General features: G+C 37.9%; 3 protein-coding genes across 3 annotated transcripts in view; 1 reads left to right on the top strand and 2 right to left on the bottom strand.

The window, feature by feature from the left end:
- Positions 1 to 13,282, bottom strand: part of LOC117566193 (uncharacterized) — a 62,331-nt gene that overhangs the window by 25,661 nt on the left and 23,388 nt on the right. The window lies entirely within an intron of this gene.
- LOC117566194 (phenoloxidase-activating factor 2-like) lies at positions 1,500 to 2,655 on the bottom strand. The gene is made up of 2 exons (XM_034245712.2): positions 2,485 to 2,655; positions 1,500 to 2,426 (listed from the first exon to the last, which is right to left on the bottom strand). Exons 1-2 carry the CDS (start codon positions 2,569 to 2,571, stop codon positions 1,668 to 1,670), a joined length of 846 nt encoding a protein of 281 aa, XP_034101603.2. The 5' UTR covers positions 2,572 to 2,655; the 3' UTR covers positions 1,500 to 1,667.
- Positions 7,125 to 7,641, top strand: LOC127565320 (uncharacterized). Its single transcript, XM_052003304.1, has 2 exons — positions 7,125 to 7,259; positions 7,330 to 7,641. Exons 1-2 carry the CDS (start codon positions 7,172 to 7,174, stop codon positions 7,506 to 7,508), a joined length of 267 nt encoding a protein of 88 aa, XP_051859264.1. The 5' UTR covers positions 7,125 to 7,171; the 3' UTR covers positions 7,509 to 7,641.

Genomic DNA, 13,282 nt, shown 5'->3' with positions numbered 1-13,282 from the left:
ATGAAAATAATGATGATGAAGACGATGACGATGAAGAAAATGATGATGAAGTCGATGATGTCGAAACTTCAGATGCTGAACGACGTCTCACGAGCTACGAATTAGAACTTTTGGCAGTGGTAGTAGCATTGAGAAAGTTCCGTGTTTATCTTCTGGGCGAGCACTTTAAGCTGATAAGCGATTGCGATGCATCCATAAAATCGATGAATACCGACGATACCGTATATAGCAGACTAAAATCCATCCAAGTGCAGGACGACGAGTTGAAGGCCATTATTGACGTTCTACGAGATAGAAGCTCTCATAATAATTACTTTATGAAAGGCGGACTTCTACACAAACTTATCGACGACAATGAGTTAATTGTGGTTCCTTTGAGTATGCAACGCGAGATCATTAAGTCAGCGCACGAGAGAGGTCATTTCTCCATAAAAAAGACAAAAGAAATTATTGGAAGGCAGTATCACATTCCGAAGTTGGAGGAGAAAATACAACAACAAACCATCAATTCGACGTATTGTAGAAGTACCCATGCTACGCCGTTTGAGTTGCTTTTTGGCATCAAGATGCATACTAAAGACGACCTCATTTTGAAGCAGATCATTGCCGACGAGATGATTCAGATGTTTAACGACAACAGAGACGAGCTCCGAATGCAGGCCAAACAGCAGATAGCGACTATTCAAGATGAGAATAAGCGCTCCTACAATCTTCGACGAAAGCCAGCCACAACTTACAAAGACAACGACCTTGTAGCTATAAAACGCACTCAACTAGGAGGTGGGCTTAAATTAAAAGCTAAATATTTTGGCCCCTACCGTGTGACGAAATCAAAACCAAATGATACCTATGATGTAACCAAAGATGCGGTGTTCTATGAGGGACCGAGACAAACTACCACATGTGCGGAATTCATGAAACCATGGGTTCCAGGTGACGACTGCAACGACGACGCATTCGAGGCGAATGCATGAGAGGATGGCCGAGTTGTGGGAATGGGTCTGGCAACGCCAATCTATCCCCTATCGATGATATGAAGAAAGGAGTATCGATGATATGAATATAGGAGTATCGATTGAGAAGGAGTATCGATTGAGAAGGAAGTCGATACAAGAGACTTGGAAGATGACTTTGGTGACGACGACGAGAAAAGCAAGACGTGCTAACGACGACCGCGACGTATATTTTTAAATAATTAAATTAATAAATAAACTAAATATCATAATAATTAAGGATTAAACTTATGAAATAATAAATAAACATAATCATAAAACCAATCCCACATAAATAATTAAAATCATTATCATATATGAAATATACATATGTAGGGTAAACATTAAATGTATTTTAATTAATTTTCATGTAGTTTCAGTTGAATAATCCTATTTCCTTTGAAGAATTCTGTTCACTTTTTAATATTTTATTTAATTTATTCATTGGTAGTACTAAATAAATATATATATGTAGTACATTTCTATTGATATTTCGCTATCAACATTAAAAGTGGAAATTGATTTCCTACAATGAATTTAATTTTGCAGTTTAATATATATATATTTTTTTTTTGCTTTTCTTAAAGCTGTTCCATAAAAATGTAAAATACTCTCAATCACAATTTACTGGAATTATTTATAAACATTTGTTGGTATAGAATTTAGCCGTCGCTCCTACACAATGGGCAAGAAGTGTTTTAAATCGGTGCGTCGAGGTCCGAGTTGTTTATATATCCAGGGCATAAAGTGATTCACATGAGCAAAGAGTTCGGTCGCAGTTCCCGTGCGGTTTTCGGTTCCGATAAAAATGCCCAACTGAGTGTATCGATTGGGCGCGCCTTGAATGGGACAAAAGAGGGCAGTGCCAACATTAAGATCGGGCGCATTATCCAAATGGGTTGCACATATCAAGCCAGATTCTAGTTTGTTGCCTCTGACATATGTCTTGGGAACAAGCTGGCTGCAAAACTCATCAGATTGTATTGCGAAACGATGTTGCTGTGGCTTGGATCCTTCCTCATGCCAGGCTATCGATATACAATTATCCTGATCCACAATTGTGATTGGTATGCCTAGGCAGATGGTGTTAATGTTGGGCTGTCGACTGAAGCTAACGCGAAGTTCAAGCAGTGCGATGTCATTGATACCGTCACCTTGAGAAATGATTGTATGCACAGTACGTTTGAGATGGGGATAAATCTCATTCTCGCTGTTCAGATCCCATTCTCCGGCTATCACAGTTAGATTAGAGCTCACATATTCATGGACTGAACTGGTTAGCACAATATTTGGGGCGATTAATGTGCCGATCCCAAGAAACAAATCATTTGCCATTATTCGAATCATCCAGTTGAATTCTCCAAAGCGTGATGTAAGATCGTCGGCTGGTTGTTGACTCTTTGAATTGGCAAAGCCACATCCACGATTCGGCATCTGTCAAATTGAAGCTGTGATAATCGGAAGTGAAATGTTGTGTCTATTGTATTCATACCTCTTCTTGTCGTCCAATTTTTGCTTTAGCGATTGGATTCGAGCTTCGATCAGACGCCAAATTATTTTGAGATGCATTGATTTTCATTTCTGTAGGCTGTGCCTCGACGTTTTCGACGTTTTCTTCGTTTTCGACGTTTTCTTCGTTTTCGACGTTTTCGACGTCTTCTTCGTTTTCGACGTTTTCGACGTTTTCTTCGTTTTTGACGTTTTCGACGTTTTCTTCGTTTTTGACGATTTCGTCGTTTTCCGAGCTAGTACTGTTTTTCATAATTTCTTCCCATCTATGATAATCCGAGTCATCCTCTTCCGACAAAGCACAGCTTAACAGCATGACAAATATAATTAATTCACGTATTCTCAGCATGTTCGTTATTCCTTTTGGAGGAAGGGAGGATATTTATTTATTTCTATACGTTCTGTAAATTCTTTGTTGCACTAGAATCACACGAGCGATTGTTCTGCTTTCCTCACTGTGCAAAAGCTATTTGAAACATACCACTTATAATGAAAATATTATATGTTTGTTCATATGCAAGCTATATAATTGTATAGCAGGCCTGACTCGGAACCTCAACCGCATTGTATTTTTATATAATTATTTTTATAATCTCCTCTTATTAAAAGCGCGGAAATAGAGTATATCGAAAAGTTTAATGGAGAGTCGTCAGACTCTACAGAGTTCAAAAAGTTCTTTGAATCCGTTTGTCAGTTTTTGTGTGTGGATATCAGAGACTAAATGTTCAGAGACTAAAAGCTGTGGGATCTAATTAATCCAAGTGCCTTCAAAATTTTGATTGTAGTAAGAGTATAGAATGGAAATATATAGTTAAGAAGCATTTCTTATTGAAACAACTGTAGTTGTTTTTTTTTTTTTTGTTTGTGCAGTATTTTAATTTTTTTCAGATATTTATGAAATGTTTAGAATGGACGCAATTGAAGAACATCCAAAGTACGACATATTTCTATGACATTAATACTAATAGATACAAGATTGTTTTAAGATTACAAGGCGAGGGCAACAAAGTAGTTCTAGTCAAGTCTTGTCGACTTTTTGCTTTTATGTTGATTAGTCTTGCAGATCAATTGTCAGTCTCTTTGCTTGGGAACCAAATTTAAAAGTATGTTTTCAAAGGATATCTCTAAGTCAATCAAACTCTACCGTTAGTTTTGTTCTTTATATTTTTGTGGTTTTTGGTTTTATTTGATCGTACTTAATGACTTGAAATTTCAATATAAATAAATGAGTATTTAAAAAAATGTATAATATTTGTCAGCAGATTGTGATTACAAGTCTTTAGGTATTAGGCAAAATTCCTTTCTGCTAGTTTATAACTCTGGAAAATTTCTTAACAATTTGATGACCAAGTTGATTAGCTTAATGGGAAGCAATGTCCTTGTGGTTTGAGCAGATCCTTAAGCCTCGACAGACTTAAAAATCAGTTGTAAGCGCTGTTGGCAGCCTGTCAACAAAGGTGAGCTGCAGTTGCAACTTGCAACCTGCTGCTACCTCCTGCCTTCTGTGCCACACGTGCTGTTTGTCATTCCTGTTGCTGTTGCATGGCTTGAGGGCCATTTGACAGCGCGTTCAGCTGTGCGCGATGATTGGCTGGGCTGAGAAAGAAGCAGGGCAAGGTAAAAGGGAAACTTGTAATGGGGATTGTTCAGTTGGTCTGCTGGACTTGCAACAGACTGTTTGCCTGCCTGTTGCACCGTTGCACATAATCATGTCATATAAAGCGGACGACATGGCCGGATATGAAGCACAGAAAGAGTTGTGAGGAGGGGAGGGAAGAGAGAATCTCCGACTTGTCGTTGGGGTCTCTTTGGGTCAGGTGACATGTGTCGCTTGACTTTAGATGGCTGCGGGGTCTCGTCGCCTCCTCGGACTTGTTTCCTTTTGGCCCTTTTTTCTCTCTTTCTCTGTATGTGTGTGTGTGTGTGTTTATTGTTGCTTCTGTTAACTTTTCACTTTGGCTTTATGTTGTGCTGTTGCCTGTCTCGTACATTTTCGCAACGGATATGATGAGGATGAGGACGACAACGAGGATGTGAATGTCGAGCGATGGCACCTGGACACGATGGGTGTTAAAATAACTGGCAGTGAACATATTGACTTTTAAAATAAGCATTATGGCGGTAAATTTTTATGAAACCTTCTGCTGTCAGAGGCATTTCCCCATTTTTCCCTGTTTGCCCATCCGTTCTTTTTTTGCAAACAGCTTTCAACCCTCCCCGTCCCCTTAGCTTTTGCGTGTTGTTGCCTGTTGGCCAAGCATGGAAGCAAAGCGACGTTTGGCTCGTTGTCAGACAGCTGAGTGATTTATATGTATTGTTTAATATTATTATAGTTGGCAGCAGAACAAAAGCAGAAGCAGCTAACAGCTACCATCTACCAGCTAGCAGGTGCCATGTGGCAGGCATTGCAATCGTTCAACCTCGTTCCGCACTTCGCTCCTCGATCTTCCTTCGCGTCGGCTGTGCAAAATGCGAAAAATTGTCCACATTACATGCAGCACCCCAAGTGTCCTTGTTGTCCAAGTCCTTCATCCCAACATCCCAGTCAGCCATGTGCTGTGACCGTGTCCGTGTTCTCTTGCCATGTCCATGTCCATGTTCATGTCCGTGTGGTTGGCAATAATTGTTAAAGTGTTGCGGTCTGTGGAACGAGGCGAATGATGAACTGATGCCCCTTCTCCTCCCATCACTTCGGCCCAAGAGGTGAGCCAGCCTCAGGCTGGCACAACTTCTGAGTGGCCATTGAAAAAGTTTTTCTTCATGTTTGCGGCTCAAAGGCTTCAGCAAAGTCTTTTTCACTTAACTAAAAGCCAGAGCAAACTGGAGATGATTATAATTATAATAGCAAATGTTAATTGCAAATATATACTGCATATTTTCAGGAGCTGACGATTAATCGTATGTGTAAGGGAATAATTCAAGTGTCGTATAATTTTGATATTGAAATATATTGTATTTTACCTTTGCAGTGTAATATTTTTTTTCTTTTTAATCCGTAACAGAAATATGTAAGCAATTATTGTCTAATGCGCCTTACTCTCTCTCAAGCAAGCCAACATTATTTTAGTGCCTACTTTTAGGCGCGCACAAAAAACAAATCTATACAATTAAATAAACAGCGAACACGGAGAATAATGGAAACAAAAGTTGACATTTTTAATGCTGGCTTTATTAAATTGCAAACCAGAGGCAAATGTCTCGTTTGTTTATGTCAATTCTCGTAAGTTTTACCATTTTTATATTTTTTTTTAACTTTTGTTGCAATTAAACAGGCAACAAAATGCTCGAGTAATGCGAAATATGATGTGATGAAGCTTTTAAAGCATTTGAATCAGGTTTAACTCCTGCTTACGTTTGTTATTATTATATTATATTAATAAAAGTCAAAGAGCAAATTAATATTCAATTAAATCGTCAGCAAAGTGATGTTGAAATTGTGCTAATAAAAAGTTTATTAAAATATTCGATACATGCAAATGCAAATAATATCAAACACATCAGTATGCAGGTCTATATAAATGTATACATAAGTATGTATGTATGTGAAATTCGGATGTCTGCTTATACATAAATGTGCATATAATTAATTTCAATTTTGCGCTTCTGCGGATTTTGTTTGGTTACGACGCCCACTGATTGATTGCATTTTAAATGTGTTTGTTGTTGCTGTTGCCGCCGTGTTCTCTGATAAATATTAAAAAAATAAGCCTGAAAGTATGCAGCACTTTTTCGTCGAAAAACACGCAAGAAAGCAGCGTTAAGTAATTGAATGGGTGCGGAATGTTGCAGCTTAAACGCCCTACGCTGATCACTCAAAGGATGTTAAATTTAAAATTTGATGCATAAATAATTATCCAAAATGTTGTGGGTCTTAATATGCAATATTTCTCAAAGTATTTCGCTTATATTCCATGCGTAATTTGATTTTTATATTTTTGCTACTTGCTTAAAACGGTGATTGCACTGCATAAATTGCGGCAGGTTGCGCCCCATGATTGGTTAATCCGCCGTGTTCAGGTGGTTCAGGTGGCTCCCTCTTTTAATTACCGTTTAAAAGGGTGTGTGTGTTCTTTTTTTTAGGGCTAGGGTTGGGGTCGATATGCTGGTTGTAAGTCGAGGCTTAGTAGCAGATTTGCGTACAAACAAATTAATATTTAATACCATCACTATAAGAGGCTTGCAGTGATTAAGTGCGACAGGCAAAAGAAAACTCAAACGCAGAGATCGAAACGAATTATTGTCATCGAATTTGTGCGCAGTATTAATTTCGTGCACTTGCTATAATTATTGCCGAGAGGAGGCTTTTACTATACATAAGTAAAGCCGCAAAGAGAGTTGGGCCATAATGAAAATGAAATAATTTAGACAATGGTTTGCTGTTGACGTTCATTAACTATGCACAGGCAATAATCTAATAATTAAACGTGAATTAAAGCATTTTAATAATTCACCAACAACAATGCCGCAACCCCTTGGCGAGAGGAAATCTCAGGTAACGGCAACAACAAAGCCAACAAATTGAGGTGTAATCACGAAGCTGCGAATTTCTGTGGGTACAGCCATGGCGTTAATTAGAAATAACAGAAGAGTTGGCAGCGCCTCAAACTCAAGTGGCAGGCCTTGAGTTGTTTATGAGTTGTTTTGTGTATTTTTGAAATTCGATTCTCGAAATGAAATTCAAGTATCAAAGCAAACACAAGTCTCTTCTTCTGTTTAAATTCAAATCAATTAAACACATTGCACGAGTTGTGGCGCGTGGTAAGTGACCGAATAATGAGATCACAGTCAAAGTAAACTTCTTGCTAACTTAATCTCAAACTGCTTGCAGCATTGGCTAAATCCTTTTTCTATTTGGGCGCACCTCCCATCTGTCCGCGACATCAATTGTCGCTGCTGAGTCTTTATCCCCATTGCCCGTACATTGGATACTGTTTGTGCTATCCAATATCATCATCAACATCATCTGGTCACCGATATGCTGGGCACTCTGTACTTTGTGCTCTATGAGTTCCTCAGATTCGTTTGCCCGTTGCGTATCTTTCATGACATTGAGGAAATGGAGCCGCAGCTGGACTTGAAGCACGGCGACATCTGGTATGAGATATGAGATGGCTGCTCCTAATTGATTGATGATGTGACCACAGTTTCCAATAAAGAAAGACCTCCGATTCGTTCCGTTCTTTGTTGCCAAGTAACTTGAGTACTTCTTAATACTGAGCGTCGATTCACTTTTTCGCTCAATTGTCACATAATTTTCACATAAATTATCAAATAATTTAAAGCCCCGTGCCAAGGCAACCTACCCGATGATGATGATTGCGTAGGTAACCAGCGCGCTGGTTGAGCATCAAATGAAATGAAATTTATTGCCTCGGCTTATGCTCAAGTATCGTCTCTCGTACTCGTAGCTGGGCAAGTTAACTAACTTGGGGGCGGAGTAAAGCAGGGCTGCGTTGGCAATTGAGTGGCGTTGAGTTGGTTGTAATTGCGTATTAAAATTATACACCAGGGACCATTTGTTTAATGAAATGTTGCGATGTCTGTAAGCTAATTAGCTTGTTCCTAGCCTCGACTATACGCATTTATGCTAAGTAACGTAGTCCAGAATTGCCACTGATAGTAGATAATGTTCACGATGATGATGATGATGGAGATGATGGGAATGATGACAAAGTGGTTGGTTAGTTAAGCTCCTTTCATTTGCCACATGATTGCATATAAGCGGCAAAATGTGTCGTTCATGCTAATGCCAGTCAAAGTCATGTCAAATGTGAGTGAAAGCGGGTTAACTGCATCGATAGAGAGTCTCGAAGTGGGAACGAGAAGGTAATGGAATAAACTTGAAAATACAAGTTCTTGCTGACGCTTACTATATTAAAGTATTTAAGCTTTAAAGAGGTTTGACATGTTCTTAAATTATGCGTACATTATTAAATTTTAGAATTTAATTTATTAGCACACTAATATTGCAAAGAGACTTAGGCTTTTGACTGCCTTTGAATATGATTTAATTCTATGTGGAAATATAGGCAATTTTATAAAATACGATTTTTTAGTGAAGCAAATAAAACACATAATCTGAGGCAGCTTATATTGGCATCTTGAACAGAACTAGATGTAGTTTTTAAATATTCTTTACCATGCATATGTACTTATATATTTTAGTTTAAAATGCATTTTAAATTTTGGTAGAGTTGTTTGAGAATTTTTTTATTTTTGTTCAGTTCACTGCAAGTTAAAATAATTAGATTTTGACTCGGTTTTCATATTTAAATGTCTTCTTTGAGATGGCATTGATAAGAAAATGAGTTTAAGATCAATTTCTTAATTTATTTTTAGTTGAAAGGAAGATAATAGTATTGAATTTTAAAATATTCAGAAGACTTTTCTGGTTAACGGAGCATTGAAAATAAGGAAAGCAACTAGACGCATTTTAATGTGGTTCTAGCTAAAGTTATGCCCAGTAAAAATCAATAGTCAATCGTCAATCACTCGTCGTCAATCAAGCCTCAATCGTTTGACTCAAAAGCAATTTGTTTTCCCTGTCGCATGTTCACATTCCTTTCATTCTTCTCTTGATGCTCGCTGCAAAGTTTGCGGAGTAGTCGCGATGTCCTTGACGTTCTCTTTTTTCCCATTTTTTTTTTTTTTGGATGCCAAGTTGACAGAATTTGATTTTTGGCATCGGGCGTGGAGTGAACTTTGAACTAATCTATTTGTGTTTGTTTAACTTTGCAACGATTAACTCGACGCTCTTGTATGTGTGTTGTTCTTTGCTTGTCCTTCTTCAACTGTGTTTGCCTGCGTGTTTCTTGTATTGCGTCATGTCAGCCTGTCATTGCTTCTCCCCTATTTTTTTTGTGTCGGGTTTCTCCTTCAAATGGGTTTCTCGCATAGGTGACATGGGTATCGTTGACTGGCAGGAAAGAGAAAGCAGAGGAGGCAAGTCTCCATCTCCATCTCAGTCTCAATCTCTGGCCTTGCCTGGCCAATTATAGGACGATTTCATGTTGCTCCTTGACACTCATTAATACCGTAAATTAGCCAAAGAACTAGTTATACTTATACATTGGCTCAGATAATAACTTCTACTTGCGTGGACAGCGCAGAGCTGAGCTTTAATTAATACGTCTGACTGAGCACAGTCCTCCATGTCCTTCGGTCTGTCCTTTGCCCTGATTAAACGCTTATTAGAAGAGAGTTGTCTGTGTGTTTGCGTCTGTGTGGAGTGGAGTTAAGCAACTGATTGCCAGATTTGTTAATTATGCTCGTTATAATTAATGTTCTGCTCTCATACTCAATGCCCTAATATCTATCTATAGCAGAGAGACCTTATCTCAGTTTTGCTAATTGCCAATAAATTTGCGTGCGGCAAATATAATTTTCAAGTCCACGATGCTGTCATGCTGGCTGTCACTTCAGTGCGAAATGTGAAATGCGAAATGCGAATTGCTAAATGCTTAAATGAAATCTAATCACGTTCTAATTTCTGTTAAGTTTGACAGCAACATTTTCTCGTTCCTTCATTTTTGCCCTTGGCCCGCATTCCACTTCCCTTGCTGTTTGTCGCTTGGCTTGTATTTCATTTCCGTCATTTAACTGTAGTACTGTTTAGTCTTTTCTTTCCTGTTTCCCTACTTTACTCCTCCTCCTACTCATCGCTTTTTTGCACTTGGCCAGCAGCCAAGATAGAAATTTGCATTCATTGAAGGGAGCACTGGGTTAAGATGAAGTGAAAAGACGCTCGCTTCTGATAAGTTTGACTTCAAACTATTTAGTTTATAAATTAGCCAAACTGCTGCTCAAAAATCCAGTTAATTAGCGCCAAGTTTTCATCAAATAACAAGGGGAGGAATGACTTTTTTCTCCCCCTTTTGAGTGCTGAGTGCAAATGAAGCAATTAGTCGAGTTCTTCGAAATATTCACAGTAATTGACACCAACGAAAAAAAGTACTCATCGTCCTTGTATTATCCTGGCAATTGCTGCATAAATGCGGCCAATAAATGCAATTTATTTGGCCATTGAAATCGCCGTTTTTGGCACATTGCTTATTGATTATTTTTTGCTAATTTATGTGCCAATAAAATTGTCAATTTGTATGCGTGCAAGGACGCTAGGCGAAGGATAAGGAAAAGGGCGTCGACCGGCAAAAGAGGGGCGTGGCTGACAGCACCATTAGACTTAAGTGTCGCTGGCTGCTTAAGTGTCTCCTGGCCGACTGTTCTGACTGTTCTGCGTGGTCCTGCTTTCAAGTCCTTTGGCTTCACACACAGAGGGCACAATGCCAACGGCGCTTACAAATTGACGCTGCAGGACATTTCTGGTAATGATAATACCTCCTCTTCCGCTCATCTCTCCGCTTCACTGTTTCTTGTTTCTGTCTTTGTCGCAGCTCGAACTGAAGCCAGCGAAGCATTGGCCATTGGCGATTGGCTTTGGCTTTGGCTTTGGCCTTAAAGTCTGTGCAGCTTATTCTACAGCATTAAAGTTAAAGCTCAGCCTTAAGCAATTTTATTGCGATTTTAGTCAATTGGCTTCAGGCTGATTAACAAGCGATTTTGCACTGGCTTCACTTGGTTTTCTAGCCGTTAATAAGCCTGTTCCAATATTTACTCTTGTGGCTTCTATAACAATTATTTATTAAGATTTTAGTGAAGCATTTATTGTCGACTTTACATATTATATTTTATTTTAATATCATAAACTTTTTATTGGGGGAAAAAATTTTTATAATTGAATATCAGACCTGAATTTGTTTTGCGAAAAAACTTTAATAGAACATTTTAGTGAAATACAATATAATATATAACTTTGAGTACAGAATTTCATTTTAAATTAAAAAGAAAAATTTTATTCAACAAGACACTGTGTAATTTATTTATATTTTTTTAAAACGATAACTTTTACTGACTTAAAATTTAAGGATTTTAATGGGACATTTAATAAATATTATTTTATAACACTTCATTTGAAAAATCTTAATAGTTGAAAATCAGACTTGAATGTTTATATAGCAAAAAATATATATTTATAGAAAAAAGTATTACCAAAAAAATCGAACAATTTATGAAGGAACAATTTCATTTATAACTTATCTTTAAATATTAAACGTTAAAAAATCCGAGATTCGGACTTTAATCAATTATGATATAATAAAATTGAGAATTTGGACTGAGATTTTGATTTTTAAATCAAATTAAATGTTATTTCAAACAATGATTCATTTTTACATCACTTTGCAACATCTTTATTTTCGACTTTTTAAAAGTAAGATATATTTTACTCTATTTTAAAGAGCTTAATAGTCTCTTAACTTGTTGTAGCTTTGCTCAAGCAGTTTTCTACTGTTTTCTAAATATCTATCTAATGTTAAGAATTTTCAAAAAAAATATTTATAAGAATTACAAGAATAGTTTGAGAGGGGCGAAAGTTTTCGAACTCTATTAAACTTTGAGCTCGCTTTAAACGGACGAATGGTGAATGAACCAATTTTTGGCTAAAGCCAGCAAATCCTTGTTAACTCACTCACGATGGCAAGGCAACCCTAGCGAAAGTTTGTCGGCTGCTGGGGCAACCCTCGCATAAACAACATTTTAGCACAGTTTTGAATCCCATGCCCTGCCCCTCTCCCCATTCCCTTTTTAGCGCAAAGCACCCATTTCCACTTAGCAAACCTTTTGGCTACAGCAACAACAACAACAACACGAGGCTTTTACGCCATTTTGTATTGGGGCTAAAGATGAAGATGGCGATGAAGAGGAAGAGGAAAAGAGAGGGAGCTGGGGAGGGGAAACCGCTGTTAGCCAGCAGCCACTTGACGATGAAGACATTTTTCTTGCTAAAAAATTGTATTTACAACATCATTTGCGCTTAAATATGCGCCAGAGAGAGGAAGGAGGACGGGATGGTGTTGAAGGGGTGGAAGGGTGTGCCTGAAGAGCGGGGTAAAAGTGGCAGATATGGCCAAGATGGAGGCACCTTAAAACCCATTCAAAGTGCGGCCACTCAAGTGCCACTTCTCTTATAGAGCCAACCTTCCATAGAACACAAATTTTATGCCGCTTTATGGTTACTTTAGTGGTCAATGCAACAACCACAACAGCAACCATAACATCGACAACGCCAGCGAAATTCAAGTAGCAACATAAAAAAAAATGGCTGACTGACAGCATGACGAACGAACTCAACTGAACTGAACTGAAGTTCTCCTTCGCTTTTCTCTCCGCTTCTCTGCCTTTTCACTTTCCCTCATCTTGTTAAATTATGTAAAAATGTAATTTTCATAAAAAAAAAACCGAAAGAAGAAATCGGTTGCCCAGGGAGAAGGGACGAGGGCGTCAGCCGGGAGCAGGAGGCGTGGCTGTAAATGCTTCAAGTGTTTGCCGCTGCCTTTTGATGTCGCTTGTAAATTGAATAATAATAAAAATTCCTTTACCTTGCGGAATTTACAGTAGGTCAACGCAAGCAATTTCTTGACCTTTTTCTTTTTCAGCTTGTGGTTTACAGTATAGCAAAGGTAGAATAAAAGCACAGAGAGTGGGAAAGAGAAACTTGAGGAAAGAAACATTTGGGGCCGCAATCAAATCGATGCTGGGGTATTAAAACAACTCGTTTTAGCAGCTAAAATTGATTAACAAACTTGTTGGGAAAATTGAAGTATTCTGCGTATAACAGTTAGTATACTAAATACTTAAAATTAACATATGCAACGTATGTACTTAAATATTGAAAAAAATTGTATCTTGTAGATATGAAAAAGAGTCTAAATGATAATTATTTG

The sequence above is a fragment of the Drosophila albomicans genome, chromosome 2L (assembly GCF_009650485.2).
Source record: "Drosophila albomicans strain 15112-1751.03 chromosome 2L, ASM965048v2, whole genome shotgun sequence".
NCBI lineage: Eukaryota > Metazoa > Arthropoda > Insecta > Diptera > Drosophilidae > Drosophila > Drosophila albomicans.
Note: the sequence above shows the minus strand (reverse complement) of the source record. Positions and strands in the feature narration are given on the sequence as shown.